The following is an 18296-nucleotide window of genomic DNA, read 5'->3' as shown; positions in this document are numbered from 1 at the left end:
GATATATCATGAAATTTTTTTTCATATTTAACTTTAAAACTTTATCTTGTCAAACTTTTATGACGAAAATAAAAAAATATTAATTGTGAAAAAAATCATAAATATATATTTGATAATTATTTATTTTAAAAAAATTTAAATTTTTAAAAATTTAGTTTATCCAAATTTAATTTTAAATTAAGATAAAAAAATTAGTATAATTTTAAATTTAGATATGTGTTTAATTTTAAATTAAGATAAAATATTTTTTTATTTTAAATTATAAAAAAATAAAGACAAAAAATTGGTAAATAAGAGTGGTTCAACCACAAATTTTATTTATTTAAATTTATATAAATATTAATTTAGATAGTGTATAATTTTTTATTCCTAAAATTTAAGAATTTAACATTTAAAAATTAATTGAATTGGGTAATAGTGAAATATGAGAAGATATATTTTATTAGTTTTAAATTAAGATAAATCTTATATATTTTGAAAGACTTTGATAAATGTAAATTTTTAAAATATTTATTGAATAAAGTTATTTGGAGATATCTTACATGTCAATAATAAAGGTTGTCTACATAAGCATCTACATAAACAAATTTTATCAGATTTTTATATATATTGTAATATAATATTATATATGATATGATAATACGATATGATTAAAAAAAATAAAGGTGATATAATTTAAAATTTTTATATTTTTTATCGATATAAATTATTACACGTTATTTTTATATAAAATATAATATAAATATATAAATCATTAATATTTTACATGATACAAATATGAGAATTATCAAGTCTGTATGAGATAAAAATACTTGATAAAAACAAAATTAAAATGCTTAAATAAAGTTATAGTTCAAGCTTAAATCACACATTAACTTATTTATTTATTTATTTTGCATGAATCATGCACGTGAGAGAAGGGGATCATCCACGTGTAGGGGTGTAAATGATACATTAGTACTCGCAAGCTACTCGGGTTCGATTCGAAAAAAACTCGAATTCGGTTCGATTATTGTCGAGTCGAGCTCGAGCTCGAGTAGCTCGATTTATCGATCGAGCCGAATTCGAGTATTATTATATCTGACTCGAGTAGCTCGCGAGCCTAATCGAGCTTTTATATTTAAATATATTTTTATTATTTTAATTAATAAAATATTTCGAGTCCGAGTTCGAGTTCGAATTCGAGCATGAATAATCGAATTTTTGTCGAGTATACGAATCGAGCTTATTTTTACATATTAATCGAGCTTAATCGAGCGAGCTCGAATAGTTCGAATTCGATCACGAATCGAGCTCGAGCTTGAAAAATAAAACTCGATCGAGCTCGAACCGAGTATCGAACCCCGAATTGTGAGTCGAGCTCGAGCTCGAGCCTCTCACTACTCGGCTCGGCTCGTTTACAGCCCTATCCTCGTGCATCCACAGTCAAAGTTTGAATAAAGAACTTTTTGATTCTGTGGTGATGACTCTTTGAAGTCATGGCCACGGTTGTTTTTCAGAGGGTTGTTTCTCCTTCACCGGCCTTGTCAGGTGGATCTCAGTGCTTGATTTGGAGCCAAACCCGAGAAATTTTGTAGCAAAATTTAAGAAGCTGATGTAATGATGATGATCAACTTCAAGCTTCACTTCGTACTAAAGTTCTTGCATGCCATTTGATTTCACTTTCCGACCTTAATTTATCATATTACTTTTGGCAAGGAAGCTTGCCAATTAAGCTTCGCTTTAATGACATGGAAGTTGCCTTAGATCTTTTAAGATTTAGGTTTAAATTTCATGTGTATGAGTTTGATCAAAATTTTTTTTATTGATTTGTTAGTTGATTCATTCATATGATTTAATTCAATAATTTTTATATAGATATAATACTTCATAATAATTGTAATTTTATTTATAAATAGTAAAAAATATGTAAAAAAAAAATTATATACTTAATTTTAGGCGTGTTCAAATTTTAAATTTAATCGAATTAATCAATCGAATAAATGAAATTTGATTAATCAGTTAATCAACAAATTAATTTTAATTAATTATTAAAAATGACTTTTAAAAAAATTAATTTTTGACTAATTTGATTTGAAAATTAAATTAATCAAAATTTTAATCGAAATATAATAAAATCTATATATAAATTAAAAATATATAAAATTATCCATTTTATTAGAAGTTATTAAATTTTTTAGCTTAATATTTTGGTATTTAAATATTTTTGTTAGATATTTTTATTTAATTTATTTTAAATATAATAAATTTAAAATTTAAAATTTAATTTAATTTAATATATTTTATTATTCAATTAATTGAAAAAATTAATTAAACTGATTAAATTAATTTTAGTTGATTCATTTTCAAAATAAAAAAATTTGACTCAATTAAAAAAATAAAATAACATAATTCAATTAATTTAATTATAAATAATTTAATTTAAAATTAATCAAACTGATTAAATAAATACCCTTATTTATTTCACACACTCAGGTAAAATAATTTTCATTTAAATCCCTAAAATAAAACTTGAAAATAAATGAGTGTAGCATTGTTAATAATTAATAAAAGAAAATGAAGGCTTTGTTACTTCTGCATCAACAGTTTGTTTTATTAGGTTCATGAGCAAAATATGAAAAAAGCTTATTAAGGCCCAAATCACTTGGATCTCCAATGTTATAGCCCAAATATTTTTAACAGATTGGGCCCAATTTAGCTTTGCCTTGAAATTGATGATGAAAAACACCAAACCCAAAAGACCCAAAAAAATAACTATAAATTCTCTCAGCATTCTTCCTCAATTCACAGTACAAACCTAAAACCCTAAATCCCCACAGCCTCCATCAATTCCATTCCTGCATTTTTTTTTTCGTTCTGGGTTTTTTTTTTTAAATGAAAAAATTATGACAAGAGGGCAAAGATGAAGCGTGCTTTATAATTTCTGACACCTCTTGTACGAGAAAAGCTAGTTTAAAGCTTTTCTTTGAGCAGAGACAGCAACTCTCTGAGCCCTTCCAAATTGTATTAACAATATTTTCTTTCTGGTTTTTTTTTTTTTTTTTTTTTCTGGGATTTGTAAAAGAAATTGGATTTCATTTTAAGTTATTAATTACATTGTTTTGGACAAATGGTAAATGTGAAAAATTGTTTCTATAATCTGCCTTTCAGCTTCAAGACTTAAAAATAAGACTTAAAGCCAAGTTGAAATCTTGACTTGCCTTGTTTTACTTTTAATCTGATTCTTAGCTTGAATTTTAACTTGGTTTTTTACTCTAATTTCAACTAAAGAAATTATATTCTATAGATTATTACTACTTGGCTATTAAAATAATTAATGGAAAGTGTGACCCAAATTTAAGAAATCTATCTGAAACCTAACTTGAATTGTAAATATCAAACATCAGTTCTGCATATGTCAGAGAAGTTCTTGGAATGATGATATTGAGGCATCTTTTATGTACTCATCCTTATAAACTATGTTCTTAAGGGAAAACAATGTAAGCAAAACTTAAGAAATATGATTGAAACCCAACTTGAATTAATAAAAAATATTAACAATTTAAGTCAGCTTTGATGTGAATCCCAAAAAAAAGTCAGGGTTTCAAAATAGCTGAGAGCTTTCAGCATGTCTGATCTGATCCATTTGTCACACTCACATCTAGATATGTTTTATAACTCAACTGTGTAATGCAACCGTTTAACTAACTTGAAGAAGATTTCTAATTGCACAAACCTAACTTGGAAATCTTGTTTATTCCCTTCACATTCTCAATGGATAGAACCAGAAATCCACTGGCTTGGTTTACAAAATCCACCATCAAATCAAAGGTTGTGCCTTTATTGCCAACCTACCAAGTCCAACATGCGTTTGAATCAAATTCCAATTCTCTGAAAAATTAAAAGTAGTCTTCCTTTTCTTGATTTGAATATTTATTATAATAACCTACATCAGATTTCTTATCATGTGAGGTAGGGCAGTCTCATTCTGTTTTTTCCTTCTCAATTATGAGCATTTTTATGTGCTGTTTGTACCATTAATTTGAAGATGGTGAAATATTCCAACTTTGCCTGTCTTTTAGCTGATAAATCTTTGATAAAACTAGCAACCAAACACGTAAAGAAAACTGCTACCACTTACATAAGACTTTTAATTTTAGTGATCAAGATTTAAATTTTTATAAAAATCCGACTTGAGTCGTCCAATTCCAGGACTAAGGGAAAAAGGTATAAGATCTAATGAAAGTGGTAGTTTAAGTTTGCAACCTGGCACAATTTGTTACCTCTATTTATTTACCATTTTCACAACAATTCAAACAAGTTTAGAATCTGCTTTGAATGTTTGAAGTGTGAGAAGGAAAAGTAATGAATCCAGTTTCCCTGGAAGCTAGAGCTGTATGCTTTAATCCTACTTGGTTTGATCACTGAACTTGAACGATGCCAAATAATTTCTTCATTTATGAAATGGAAAGTGGAAAACATGTTCTTGTCTCTTTTGCTGATAGAAGCATAGTCAAAGAGAAAGCTAAATTGGTTTAATTTTCACCATAGCAAATTCTAAGTGTTCTTGACATGAGATTGGTAAGTTTCTTGTTTGACAATTCAAAGTGAGTGGGAATAAAGTTGAATGAATTTCCACAAATCTTGTTTGCTGGCATCCCTATTTCAATTGCCATCTTCTCCGCTTCCTCCTCTCTGTCAATGACTTGATCAAAGCAAATGTACCTTCCAAATGCTGTCTTGTTCATTGCCTCAAACACATATACATGTGCCTCTGCCAATCTACTTACATCAACAGTTGCTAGTAAGCCATTTGCATACATTTCTTGGGCTCCTGAAATTCGCAAATTAAGTAATTGAAAAAGTTGAAAGTAAAGAGTGAAAAATGAAAAACAAGTAAACAATACCTTTAAGATAAGCTATTGTTGGTGTTGGATTTCGATAGGAGGATTCAGGGCCTGTAATGAGCCCTGGACAGATGGTGGTCAATTTTAAGCCCATCTCCTCAGCTATTTTCCATGCAACTTTCTCTGCTTTCAGCTTCCCCAATGCATACCAGAGCTACCACATTTGAGAGAAAAAGTAAGAAACTATTAAAAAGAAAATGCCAATAACTCCCATGTATTTATCTCAAAGCCATGGATTTTTTCTACTTCTAGCTTGCTGTTTGCATTTACTATACCTTTTTGTCCATGCAAAGTGATTCATCACTCCAGCAATCATGATTAACCAAAGGGGGGAGATCATGTTGGGAGCTGTCTCTCCATATGCAAGCCAAAAGTGAAGAAGTGAGCACACAATTCCTGACAGAAGTTGTTCTTGCACATGCCTTCATCACATTTTCACTGGCCTTCACTTCTATTTCAGCCATGGATTTCTAACAAACACAAAAATATAAGCTAAACATAACTTTCTTACATTGTGTTAAATAAATTGATTCGGTAATATGAACTCTTATGAACACTTTCCCACATTACAAGCAGACAAATTTCTTGTAAATACAATTCCAAAGATATTTCTTAGGGTAACGTCATTTTCTAACATAAAAAGTAAGCGTCAAGTTGGTCCTAAAAGAAGAGTGTCAAAACAAGATAGTGAAACAATCGTGTTGGAAAGACAGGATGATGAATCAAGAAGTTCATGATTGTGACATAAATTCAGACACGTAACTGGACAATACCTCTCCAAGTTCAGACCAACTGTCAAAGGAGATTGGTGCTCTGGTCCTGGTAGGCCAACCCAATATTAAGTCCTGAAGCCATATATTTTCATAGTGGCCCACTTATTTTCAGAAATTAGACTTTTCAGCTTACTTTTTCTTCTCATTCCTTTTATCTTTCATCTCAAAATACTACCAAAATTTACCGATAGTCTGTCTGATGTTCATTACTGCTACGATAGTACAAAGTATTAAGCAAACTGTTCTTTCACCTTTTACTGTATTACTGTGACTTGGTTGGTAGAACCTAATAAATTCATTCATAGAGTATTCCATGTATCCATCTACCATAGATTTTTGCCATGCAGATTCAATAAGGACTAGTGATACTATACCTCTTTTTACACTTTTGCAGCAATATTGCATTAACCATTAAAGTACGGTCAGTTTGATTATTCTGAATAGCAAAAGAAAGTCAAGAAAGTCAAGAACTCACCGAATAACCAGAGATGCCAGCAGGGTCTGTGAAAGCAGAGGTGTGAAACACACCACGACACCCATCAAACGCCTCTATTAGCCCCTGGATTTCAGTTGGCTTAGCCATGACCACAGAAATTTTATTCTTACATGCCATCATGATCTCCCCTGAAATCTCCATCTCCCTCAGCCTCTCTACATCTTCTGTATTATTTTGAATCAATTAAAACCAGAAACAAAACACAAGTATTTTATGATCATAATAGTCTTTCTGAAAACAGAAACTTTGACAAGAACCTGAAATCTGACAAGGGTTTTCAACGACTTAAAATTTTCATCTAATGGTGGGGACTTGGGAATTTTGTTTACCTTGGTTATCAACAAGGATTCGAACAGAGTATCCATGGAGCAAGAGACGGTTAACTAAGGCAAGCCCAAGGAAAGAAACACCACTGGTAACACAAACAAGCTTGTCTTCAAGATCAACGTTAGCATTATGGGAACTCAGGTCTTTGAAATCTCCATTCTGTTTTCTTCTTTCCAGGGCAGCAAAACCAACCAAAGTCTGCCTGAAGTCCTCAAACTCCCTTCTTTCCTTCTCTTCATCTTGTGTCCTTGCAATCCCCATGTCTGCTTCTCTAGCTTGGTTCAGTAACTCTGGGTTCCGATGTTTGCTATAATTGTCTGAACTCTGAAGTGGGTTAAGTTTATGGATGCTTAAAAGGATCTGAAGCTCTAGGAATAATCATGCAAAAGGCACCCCCTTTTTATTTGAAGCTTATTTATTACAGCAAGATGTGGGCTGCGGAAGAGTCTGACAGAAATGATCAAGGATGAGTTGGCTCGTTAGCTTGGCTTGGCTTGATTGGTTATAAATTCCATTCGATGGTAAAAAACACAAAAAAATTTAAAAAAAAAGGAAAATATTCACATACCACATTGTATTGTACGGATTAAAATACTAAAAAAATTCTGACTTTTTATATTTTTATTATATTAAATAGAGACTTATTTTTTTATTTGTATTTAAATTTATCTTATTTAAATCTTACTTATATTTAAAAGGAGTCTTATTTTTTATTTGTATTTAAACTTTCATTGAAATATAAATTAAAATTTTAAGATTATTTAAATATAAATTAAAAATTAAAAATTTATTCTGATGTAATAAAAAATTTTCTTTAAAAATATGAAGAAGCAATTTTCAATTAGATTATTTAAAATTTTTATTTAAAGATATCGTGTACATTTAATTTTAATTACTAAAATTAAAAGTTTGATCATCTTTATTTACGCATATTACTTATTACGTGTTGAAAATTTCAATATACTATAAATAATTTTTGTTGGATATATATTAAATAAATTTTTATTAATCTTAGATCATTTTTAAACACAATGAATGAAAATTTTTCATTCAATAATAACTGTTCAATTATTAATGTGAAGCCACCTAATTAAGAAAGTTGACTCTCGAATTTATGTAGAGTATTCTTAATTAATTAAATTTATTTATTAGAAAAATTCTTGTGGATTTAATTCTCATATAGAAAATTAATATTTTTAGATTCCGTTTGATTTAAATTTTTTATTTTTTGCTATTTATATTTTGTTTTTCATTTTATATTTTTTTATTAAAAAAATAAATAAAAGTACTAACCAGACTAATAGTATAATTTTGATGGAGTAATCATTTTATTCATTTAGACAACATAATTCTTCTATGTGCTCAGTCAAGCCATGTTGCAAACGACTATGATGGACCAACCATGAGCATGAAAACAACAGATAATAATAGGCTCAATTTTTTTTTTTTCATTTGAATGAGCATAAGGAATGTCATAAGACATAAGTTATGTTTTTTTATATTTAATTAAATCATAATTATTAAAATTAAAATTTAATATTTTAATAACAAATTTTGTAATTATTAATTATAAATTATATCCTCAATTTAAATAAAAATTAAATCTTGTTTTTTATTAGTATCAATTTAAATGTACACCTAAGATTTAAAATTTCATTATTTTTCTCATTTGTAGATCTCAATTTTTGTTATGAAAAAAATAATATTCTTAGCTAGTTGACTATATAATAATTAATAAACCACAATATTTAGAATAAAGTAGAAGTCTACATATGTAGTGTAGGGGTATTAACAAATAAAACTTTTGACAAACTATTTACGAACATATTTGATTTCTATTCATTTATATTTATTTTTTAAGCTTAATAAATAAAAATATATAATATTTTTATATTTATTTATTAAACAAATTGAATATAAATAAAAATTTATTATATTCATGAATAGGCTTATCTAAATTTTGTTTAAGACTCATTTTTTTATTATTCATTTGTTATTCATTTATAATAATATTAACAAAATAATATTTTTATTTTTTATCATAATCTTATTTTAATGTTCATTTATATTTGTTTGAATGGTTTATATTCATTTACGATTTTTTTTGTTTTAATTTATTTAGTTATGATTTATTTATTATTTATAAATATATTTATTTATATATATTCATGAATAAATTCGTTTAATATTCATAAACGAGCTCATTTAATTTAATTAAATGGATCATAAATCAGATGTGAATATCTTATTATTTAAATAAATTAAATTTAAATGAATAAAATAATTTTTTTATTAAATACAAATCAAACTCAAACACTTTTAAAAATAAATAAATAAATCATAAATATATATTATTTATTCATATTCAATTTATCTACAATCCTTTATATATATATATATATATTTAAAAAAGAGATAAGGGTTTCTTTAGAAAAATTAAATAAAAGAGGCAAAATATAAAAGCTTTTTGTGAAAATGCATGGCTTGGCTAAAGCAAGCGGCTGGAGCTGGTAAGTAATAAGATATGAAAAAGATTCTCACGTGTTGAATGACAAGTAGACACGAGATGATGGCTTGGTGGCTCATTTTCAGTTAGTTGTAGGCGATTGTTAAGCCCACCTGCTTGTCACTCACAGACTTTCAAGTCCAATCGGGTTTCACAGTTCCACATTTCTTGTTCTTGCAGCTCTTCTACGGTTTCATTCTTATCCTAAAAAATATTTCAATAGAGAATATTATTGCTTAGTTGACTAAAATCACAAGAAAATTTACACAAAAATAGGAAAATCCCATTCTCATGAATTAAAGATTTTTATTTTATAATACTAAATTGGCATACTATATATATATTTATATATTTAACATAAAAAAATCACTTCAGGATGATATTGGAATGTTCTACCTTGACCCGTCACAAGGTATATACAAAAAAAAATCATTTATTTAATTTTATATTTTTATATATTATATTAATAAAATTATTATTTAATAATTTAATTAAAAATTAATTAAATAAAACATTATATTTATATTTAATTAAAACATATTTTGTTTTAAAAATAATAATTTATAAAAATTATATTAAATAAAATTTATTAAATTAATTTCACCTCAAGTTAAATTGGATCGTATTACACGTGTTAAGTTTAAATCGAGATGGAAGAGAGTATAAATTCATTGAAGCATTAATGTAATTTGTATTAAAATTAATATTTTATAAAAATTATTGAATTAATTTCGGATCGATCGATGCAGATAATATACATGTGGGGTCTGAACGAAGGAAAAAGAAAGATCAAGGGCGAATCAGGTGCTTAACCGATCACTGTCCTTTGATTGTCGATTATCAATCTCAATCATTCCTTAGGAATAATAAGCATGGTTAAGCACAAGTTGCTTCAGTTAACATCAAAATGCACAAGCATCCATCCTAATATAAAACAGAGAAGTTTTCTGGTTCAAAAAGACATCTTACTTTGACATTCATGGAGGCCAAGTAAAAGCTCCCTGGTTGCCATTGGGAACCATCCATGGCTCAAAAATATATTTACCCACTTCTTAATGTATTTCTAGTTCAAAGAGCAAATGAACACCGGAGAGAGGGAGAGAGAGGGGTTGTGATTATATTACAATATCCTGTCAATAAATTACAAGTAACGTGAGACTCGAGCAATGGCATCTCAAAATTTGGGCGTCCGGCCAAACACACAGCCATTGATATGGTACACTAGAAATAAAATAAAAGGAACTGCCATGTCTCAACACCATTTAAAACCTTCATGAACCCTAGCGCTGAAGAAATAATCACGCAGTTTATGTATCAACATCGCCACCATGCTTCATTGTCTCACATTCACTCTTTGTTGTTGGCCAATGCATTTAATTGTTTCTCCAACTGCAAGTTGGTGACACAAAGTAAAATGAATACAGTTTCCGGTTGGTAGGAAAAAATAAAATCTATTGCAATCGGAACAAGGGGAAGTGATTGGTAAGTATGAAAATTACTTGGAATTCATTAGTTTCACAACATGAGACTATATATAGATATATTCAAGATAAATGCACAAACCTGCATGTTTTTCATTTTCTGTCGCTGCAATTCCTCAACAAGGTTCACAATACTGACAACAGAAATAAAGTCAGTAAAATGATGCATGAAGAAAGAAAATCAGCACTGTTTGAATTTCATGTCTACCTCTGTTGCAGCTGAAGCACCTGAGATTGCAGCTCTCTCTCCTTTGCAGAAGAAGGTGGCATCTGCTCATGCAATTAAGACAACTTAATCATTCCTTCAGAAAAATAAAATCCTTAAAAAAGTCTGCTTATCTAAGAAAATAAGTCCCAGCATGAGAAATCCAGCAATGGCATAAACCAGAAAATAATAACGTAATTGATGTCATGGAACATTACATTAAGAAAGCTCATATGGTTTCAACTTACAAGAGTAAGAAGTTAAGGTTTGATTAATTACCTGTAAAAGGTCGGTGGTACCCACCTCTGCCAAGTCCCCAAGCTTACCTGTACAAGCAAGAGAAGTTAAATTTAACATAAACTTTCTTCCTTGATTAAGCAGCAGAAAATGCAGACAATCAGAATATAGAGGCATTACCAGAAGTTTGCTCCAAATACTTGATCAGTCTAATGATTTCTTCCTGTCAGCAATCATCAACAAAAAGAACATATTTTAAGACAAGCAATCTCTATGACATGAGAATTGAGATTGGACATACAAAAAGTTAAGTACCCTTTGCATGGTATTCTGCTGCAAAATGAATTGTAGAGATGGGAGAACGGCACTAGTTGTCATGTTTACAGATTTTGGACTGGTTGATCCTCCAGTAGCTGGGTTAAAAATGCAGTTTGTAGGTCCCTGAATGGGAGAAAAATAATGGCAATGGTTATAACGCCATTGCCTCAAAGATAAATTGCTAAGTTCCATCCTTATTGTTCTTCATGCCAAAAACAAAAACAGATTCAAATATTCATCCATAGAAGACAGTTTGTAGGAGCAACTGTTTGGGCTGCAATGAGGAAGTATAAGCCACAAAATTTTCATTGGTGGCAATCCAGGTATTAGTGGATAAACTTAACCAAAAGCAATGAAAGTCTTACACGAAACATACGGTTTGAAATTCGATAACATGCATCCATCAGGATAAGCACATGAAATGCATATATGAAAACATGTCAACCATATTTGAAGAAACCAAAGTCCGCTGAGGAGTCATTTAGAAAATTGCCCTTTAGCAGAATTATTCAATATGACTTTAAAGTATAACAGTTTATGGCATTAGATGTATGTCATGCCTAACAAATAGCAACCATGTAGATATTTATCAACACTGATAAATTTCACTGCAGTAGATTATTACAGAGAGGAAGATACAGACACTCAACATATGCATCAATTCCAAACTGCGCCACTGATTTCAAGTATAGACTGTTTATCAGCACAAGTTGCATGTTATTGCACAACAGCGGAAGATGGTAGCCAATAGGCCACAAAGTTTCTTTAAAAACATGAGGTAAACGTTTCGTAATGTTGCAGACGTACCTTAGGACTAAGGTCTGCAGAAGTAACCTTAAAGCGTCCCCGCTGAACAACTGCTCCCTCTGATGCATCCTCTGATACATAACAAGAAGCAAAGAAACCAAATTAAGTTCATTAGAGTGCAAATAAGTAGCATCACTTCTAAGTAGAAATTGAAGAAAATAAAACCAAGAAATACCAGATGAAGTGTTATTTATTTCTCTCCTCTGGCGGTACAACAATGGACCACTATAGTTGTGTTCGGATTGAAATTTAGAGTGTGGGAAGTCCCTTCAAAACATTTTTGATAAACCCAATTTAATATAGATTATGACATAGAAAACTTTTCCAGTCAAGTAAATGGCAAATACAAAGCAACAATGTTCTTTTTAACTACAGAATAGCAGAATCAATGACCAAGTCAAGAAGAAAGTCCATGCTCCCAGATCATGCATCTAGGATTCCTCTAGACTTGCAATCCATAGAATTCAAAAACTCATCATATCTAGAGCTTGATAATGGGAAAGAGATCTTCCTATGTGGTAATTCAATCACTTCAATCATTCTATCATGTTTGGTGATAACAGTTTTGGGGGGCCTCAGGATAACTTCACTTAGAACAAAGCTTACCTGTCCCCATCTCCTGTAACCTTTTTAGGAGAAAAGGCATTATCAGGAATTAGTGAACCGCTCAAGAACTTTTTATGCTCTGGAATGACCTGACGTGGTAAAGAGCTACTTTGCCTGGAATTCTCACCCTCATTTCTTCCAGCATCTTGGTCCAAGGCTCTTGATGACTTTGTAATGAACTGTTCACTTTCTGATGGGGTAACACCTTTCCAATTTGGACTATTTGCACCCTCGTCATCTTCACCAATGTCAAAACAGCCTCTGCACCAAATGGTTGCATAAATAAAGGACAAACTAAATTACTGAAAACTTGCCTGTCAACCTTTCTTTTTCCAAAAAATAAAAAAGTAATTAGCCTCAGAGATGCCATATATGTTCTTAAAATATATACAGAAGAAGATACAACAAAAAAGCAGATAAATTGAAAATTGATCGATTGAGCTTGTGACAAAATACTGCTTTCTATTTGAAAAATTACAATTCCCAATCTCATTGGATGTGACAAACGTGAAAAAGGATATCCTCCTAATTATGTTGTAAAAATGAATTGTTCGCAATAATAAGGTTATGCAAGCTTAAAAATGTCATACTTGAGTGCTTGAAGAGGTTTAATAGGAAATGAAGCAAATGAACTCTCCAAATCATTAAGATCACTCAGCCCGTCCTGAAACAAGTAAAAGGAGGACATAAATCTTAAAGTACAAGCTTAATCAAAGCATCAATGGAGGATTGAAGGGCTGACAATGTAATTATATAGAAATCATTTTGGGGTTATAACTGGTACCTCCTGGCTAGTTGCAGCAATGGAATTACTAGCCGTTTCTGGAGACATCCTCTCTGCAGCTAATCCAACTACATCATGCCCATTCCTTTGCTTCCTGCTCCCATCTTGATCTCCTGCATTTGACATGTCATCATAATCTTGAATCTGCAGGCAAAACAGTCAGCATTTCTGATGAGACTAAGATTATGGAGCAGTTCTTGGACTACTTCCAGAATAAATAATACAAGACAAAATTCATATGGGGAATTGAAGCTACTTACAAGTGCAGCCTGACTTTTCAAGTCCTCTAAGTTGAAATTCCAAGCACTGATTCCTCTTATGTACTCTTGCTGCAACACAAAAGGAATTCATATTCAAATTGATACCATGGAATCATAGATTTTTGATATATCATGGGCCTTCATTAGTCAAAGTAAAAAAGGTGTAACAGTTACTATTAATCTTTAAGACCCGAGATGAGTGTCGAACTGACAGCAATTGGAGCACTCAGAATACAAAGCCCTAAAATACTAGCAAGACATGAAGGAAAGAACCTAGCACTATCAGTTACTTTTTGATGACAAATGTAAAAAGCTACATTATTCACCTGTGATAATTGCTCCTTGTCCGCATAGAGAGCCTTATTCTGTAAAAGAAGATCAGCCTTTTTTGTCTGAGACATAAAAGACCAGATCAGAGTCCCACTTTAAACAGAGGTCACAAATTAAAGAAAAAGGGTAAGCAAGAGACCTTTAGCACCCTAAAACGTTCACCTAATGGAGCACGTCCTTCAAGAATGGCACGAGCTAGGTAATCACAGGAGCGTGCATGTTTAAAGAAATGGTGCTTCAAAAGCTTCTCTGAAGTTGGACGTTTCTTTGGGTCCTTCACCAAGCAGGTAGCTACCATCTCCTTGAAAGACTAGAGAAAGTATCACACTACCAGAATGTTACTATCAGAAGTGATACCAGTCATTAAGATACAATTGAATAACACAAACCTTTGAGAACCTCTTGTCCCTTTCGTAGTCCAGACCAGGAGGAGCGTTTTGCAAGGTCATCAACAAAACCTGCAGCAAAAATGGGATTAAACAATCAAACCAAGACCTAAAACAGAAGGCAACAACAAAATACATGCTATAAGCAACTGGAATAACCATTAGAAAACTAAGAGATTTACTTTCATCGGTGGATACTTGGAAAATGGGGCATGGCCATGAGCAAGTTCAAGAGCTGTTATTCCAAAAGACCAGATGTCTGCTCTATTTACAGGAAAGAGGAAAAGGAAACAAAATTATTTAAAAGGTACAACAAAACAAATAATGCAAGGAAATGAAAAGAAAAAGTATAGATCAGAAAAGCAATCAACTCACTTAAAATCATAACCATGCAATTGCTGCATAACTTCTGGAGCCATCCTGATATAAAAACAACAATTAGGAGACACATTGTGGTCATTATCAATTCTCAAAAACTGAATTTCAGTAATAAAAGCACCAATGAAAGTAAAATCCCAGACAGTTTAAAGGCCAAGGGAAAACAAATACCAGCAAGGAGTTCCAACAAAAGTATTTCTAGAACGCTGTCTGTCTCCAGTATCAAACATGCATGCTGATACTCCAAAGTCTGCCAACTTGACAGCACCATTAGAATCAATTAAAATATTCCCAGCCTGCAAATGGAAGTTATGAATGTAGATAAGAATAACATAGAAAAGTCCCCAAAATGAGAAGGAAGAAAAGAACAAGTACAAAATAACAGGCGGTACGCTGTTGACATATGTAGCAAAACTGGTATCCTACTTGTCAAATAAACAACAAGAATAAGTCTTATCAAACTAATAGATCCAATAGCATTCTACTCTTAGCATAAGACTGCATCTATGGAAGGCCGAAGAACTTTTCCCGCATTTATCATATTGCAACTACATTTTAAGAATAACCATAAGTTTTTCATATTAATTGTTAGACAATATAGCTTAAGCTGTATCTTTATTGAAGACAGTCAATAAGTAATTGGCTTGGCCTCTGAAAATAAACTACTTGCCAAAATAAGCAAGAAAACATATGGCATAAAAATAAAACAAGGGGCAATTAGAACCTTCACATCTCTGTGAATGTGCCCATGGGCATGCAGATAAACAAGAGCTTTAAGAACTTCACGCAACACAATAGCAATGACAGGCTCTTCAAAACCGTCTGGAAAATGAGATTCCATTATATGCAAGCAGGATCCCCCAGACATGTATGGCATCACAACCCAAAGGCTGTGACCAGTAGTGAATGAGCAATGTGCCCGTAATACATTAGGGTGATCAATCAAGCTCATGGTCTGCACCTCTCTGCGGATGCCATCCTGCATCATTCGTGAACAGAACCCATTCAATATGACAGAAATCTTATGTTTGGTGTTAACTCTTGATGTGGTGGAGTTGTTGGGACTCTTAAGATAAGTGTATATGTAAACGTGACTGCCAAGAAACAAATAATGAAATGCCATGCTTACCAGATCATTATTGCACTTTTCCAAATCAAGAACCTTGATAGCAACAGTCTCATTAAGTGGAATGCATAAAGCCCTGTACACAGTGGCACTGACACCTTCTCCAACTTCTTCATATAACTTATAATCTTTTGCATTGACTGGATATCGTTTCTCCAAAGAATGTTCCATGGTTTCTTTTTACACCATACCATTACCACTCTCTTTACTCCTCGATGTTCCAATTGACAAAAACAAAAATTCAACCAAGGATTGAACTGTCAATCTAATGTGGGGATTCTTCCAATTTGGTAGCGTCTTCTCTCCTTTAACACACAGTGGAGTACGAGTCCACTAACTTCATCAAGTTAGTAGCCTTACCCATTACTTTTCCTAGCATGCAGAAACTGTTTAAACCCAAAAATCCTAGTTAATAACAGAAAACACCTTACACATTACAATAAGTATTTTGTGATTAAACTAATGGAACAATCTCAACAAAGCACTATGAGAACTGTGATTTACCCAGGATTGCAAATAGAAGCCTAAAGGCTAGCAAATGTTGCCAACCAAAAATCCATGTAAACTATCCAAGAAACAAAATGTATGGGAGGTGACAAGAAGCTCGTCATCGGAAAGATGGCATTAGGGGTAGTTTTAACCTGTACAAATCCCAAAAAGAAAATGGTGTTGACTCTTAATTACAAAAACACCTTTTTTTTTTTTTTTCGAAACAATTAAAACAAATACTAAAGAGGAAAAGCAAAAATTAACCTTCCTATAGAATCAAAACTATTACATGCTTTTATAACTCTTAGTTACTCTCGAACAAAAGATTCCAATCAAAAACATGAAATTTAACGCCCATATTTACCATTAATTTTCAGAAGAAAAATTAAAATTGAATAAAAGAGACCAACTCATTTCTTTCAAATTTTCAGCTTTTGTACAGCAATTGAGATATCAATTTAATTTTTCAAAATCCAATAAAAAAGGCAACTTTTTTATATATTCTAGTTTATATATTACAAAATAAACTTAAAAATATCCCTAAATTGTAACTATAGCTCCAAATTCTAACTAATTATCTATCTAAATAACTTAGCACTCATAAAATTAATCAAAGTATCCGCATTTCCTCTACAAAACAACTAAACTGAAACTGAAAATATAATCAAAGTTCACAGAATTCCAAATAACATCCCAATAAAAAAAAAGAATTAACTAACTACAAAATCATAAACGGTAGGACAAAATTAAGCTAAAAGTATTCACAGATTTGATACAAACCTAGGGTTTCAGCGGATTCAAATCAGAACTGAATCTGAAAACCTGATAAAAATTTGCATTAATAAATCGAAACCCAACCCCACCACCTCCTTCAAACGACGTCGCTTAAAGAACACTCTTTTACTTTCCAGCCTTAAATTTTCGATCCTTTTTTCCTTCTTCTTCTTCACAGACGACTGTACCGATGATAATTGTCGGTCGACAAATATAAAATAAAATAAAATAAAATTTTAAATTAAAAAAAACCGTCGAGTTTCAAGTCCTTAGATCAAATCTTCCAACTTTCCAGTTTGCAACGAAAATATTTTATTTTTTTACTTTCCTTGCGTTTTTCTGAGCTTTGGTTTAGCAGCGTAAATATGAAAGACGAAAAATAAAAGACATAAAAAAGGAACAGAAGAAGCTCAAGTTCGATGCAAATTGGAGTGGGTCCCGACCAAGAGGAGATTTTCATGAGTTTTTGCTCTTCTCTCATAGGAGGTGAATATATCGTTCTTGCAACCGATCCTAATTTTATCAGACTAATTTATCGTGGTTGCGATGGATTACAAGCAGAAGGTTATATCAATTTAAATCGGTTAAATTTGATTTGATTTTTTTAAGAAATTAATTATCGATTCGAATTTTAATTAATTTTTGTTTTAAATTGGTTTGAATTAAATTTTATCAATTAATTTATTAGTTTAAATATTTTTTATTTTTATATATTATTTTAATAATATTTGTAATAATTTAAATAAATTTTTATATAAAATAATTATTTTATTTTATAAAAATTAATAAAATTATATAATTATATTCTATTCGATTTTTTTATTTTTATATTTAAATCTAAAATTTGATTTAAATTTAATATATATATTTAATATTTAATCTTAATTTAAATTGAATAAAAAAAATTTTATTGAAATCAAATCAAATATTATAATTTTAAATAATTTTTAATTTTTTAAAATTTTTTCCATCCGTGCTTCAAATGAAAACTTTTATTTTTTTTTGAAGAGTTTTTAGTAGTATTTTTGCAATAAGTAGGAGAGTTTGCTATTTTTCTTAATTATTTTCATATCGTGACAAATTCTTATGATTGATGGCCATGAAGATCAGGTTTCACGGTGAGCTTT

At 30.7% G+C, this 18296-nt stretch overlaps 2 protein-coding genes and 1 non-coding gene across 6 annotated transcripts; 1 reads left to right on the top strand and 2 right to left on the bottom strand.

Annotated features, from left to right (window-relative positions):
• Positions 1 to 2895: 2895 nt before the first annotated feature.
• On the top strand, positions 2896 to 2993 carry LOC149516629 (small nucleolar RNA snoR1). The gene has a single exon (XR_016346045.1). It is a non-coding gene; the product is annotated as a small nucleolar RNA snoR1 (small nucleolar RNA).
• Positions 2994 to 4409: 1416 nt separating this feature from the next.
• Positions 4410 to 7044, bottom strand: LOC111293078 (cinnamoyl-CoA reductase-like SNL6). 2 transcript variants are annotated; one of them, XM_022885801.2, is made up of 5 exons: positions 6485 to 7044; positions 6135 to 6319; positions 5162 to 5356; positions 4887 to 5040; positions 4410 to 4813 (listed from the first exon to the last, which is right to left on the bottom strand). In XM_022885801.2, exons 1-5 carry the CDS (start codon positions 6741 to 6743, stop codon positions 4515 to 4517), a joined length of 1092 nt encoding a protein of 363 aa, XP_022741536.1. In that variant the 5' UTR covers positions 6744 to 7044; the 3' UTR covers positions 4410 to 4514. The 2 variants fall into 2 exon arrangements, with proteins under 2 accessions (XP_022741536.1, XP_022741537.1); XM_022885802.2 differs by having other exon boundaries at positions 6135 to 6316; positions 6485 to 6878.
• A 2887-nt stretch (positions 7045 to 9931) lies between these two features.
• Positions 9932 to 17717, bottom strand: LOC111291906 (uncharacterized). Of its 3 annotated transcripts, XM_022884035.2 has the most exons (22): positions 17176 to 17543; positions 16411 to 16547; positions 15910 to 16292; positions 15505 to 15759; positions 14952 to 15076; positions 14778 to 14822; positions 14585 to 14666; positions 14406 to 14474; positions 14156 to 14326; positions 14013 to 14078; positions 13687 to 13755; positions 13427 to 13570; positions 13233 to 13306; positions 12643 to 12903; positions 12212 to 12303; positions 12037 to 12107; positions 11227 to 11352; positions 11092 to 11134; positions 10954 to 11000; positions 10678 to 10739; positions 10552 to 10603; positions 9932 to 10377 (listed from the first exon to the last, which is right to left on the bottom strand). In XM_022884035.2, exons 3-22 carry the CDS (start codon positions 16075 to 16077, stop codon positions 10336 to 10338), a joined length of 2064 nt encoding a protein of 687 aa, XP_022739770.2. In that variant the 5' UTR covers positions 16078 to 16292; positions 16411 to 16547; positions 17176 to 17543; the 3' UTR covers positions 9932 to 10335. The 3 variants fall into 3 exon arrangements, 2 of the variants coding, with proteins under 2 accessions (XP_022739770.2, XP_022739769.2); XR_016345890.1 differs by lacking the exon at positions 16411 to 16547 and having other exon boundaries at positions 11227 to 11503; positions 17176 to 17714; XM_022884034.2 differs by lacking the exon at positions 16411 to 16547 and having other exon boundaries at positions 17176 to 17717.
• Positions 17718 to 18296: the final 579 nt, after the last annotated feature.

The sequence above is a fragment of the Durio zibethinus genome, chromosome 10 (assembly GCF_047325235.1).
Source record: "Durio zibethinus cultivar Kanyao isolate XHJ-2024 chromosome 10, ASM4732523v1, whole genome shotgun sequence".
Taxonomy (NCBI): domain Eukaryota; kingdom Viridiplantae; phylum Streptophyta; class Magnoliopsida; order Malvales; family Malvaceae; genus Durio; species Durio zibethinus.
This window is presented reverse-complemented; position numbering and strand designations above follow the sequence as displayed.

Coding starts and splice junctions, on each gene's coding strand:
- LOC111293078 (XM_022885801.2), bottom strand. CDS start 6,743: ATGGGGATTGCAAGGACACAAGATGAAGAGAAGGAAAGAAGGGAGTTT. Junction 6,320..6,484: donor AATCCTTGTTGATAACCAAG/GTAAACAAAATT, acceptor AAAATAATACAG/AAGATGTAGAGAGGCTGAGG. Junction 4,814..4,886: donor AACAATAGCTTATCTTAAAG/GTATTGTTTACT, acceptor TGCGAATTTCAG/GAGCCCAAGAAATGTATGCA.
- LOC111291906 (XM_022884034.2), bottom strand. CDS start 16,077: ATGGAACATTCTTTGGAGAAACGATATCCAGTCAATGCAAAAGATTAT. Junction 13,307..13,426: donor TTGCTGCAACTAGCCAGGAG/GTACCAGTTATA, acceptor TACTTGTTTCAG/GACGGGCTGAGTGATCTTAA. Junction 12,108..12,211: donor AATAAATAACACTTCATCTG/GTATTTCTTGGT, acceptor GTTATGTATCAG/AGGATGCATCAGAGGGAGCA.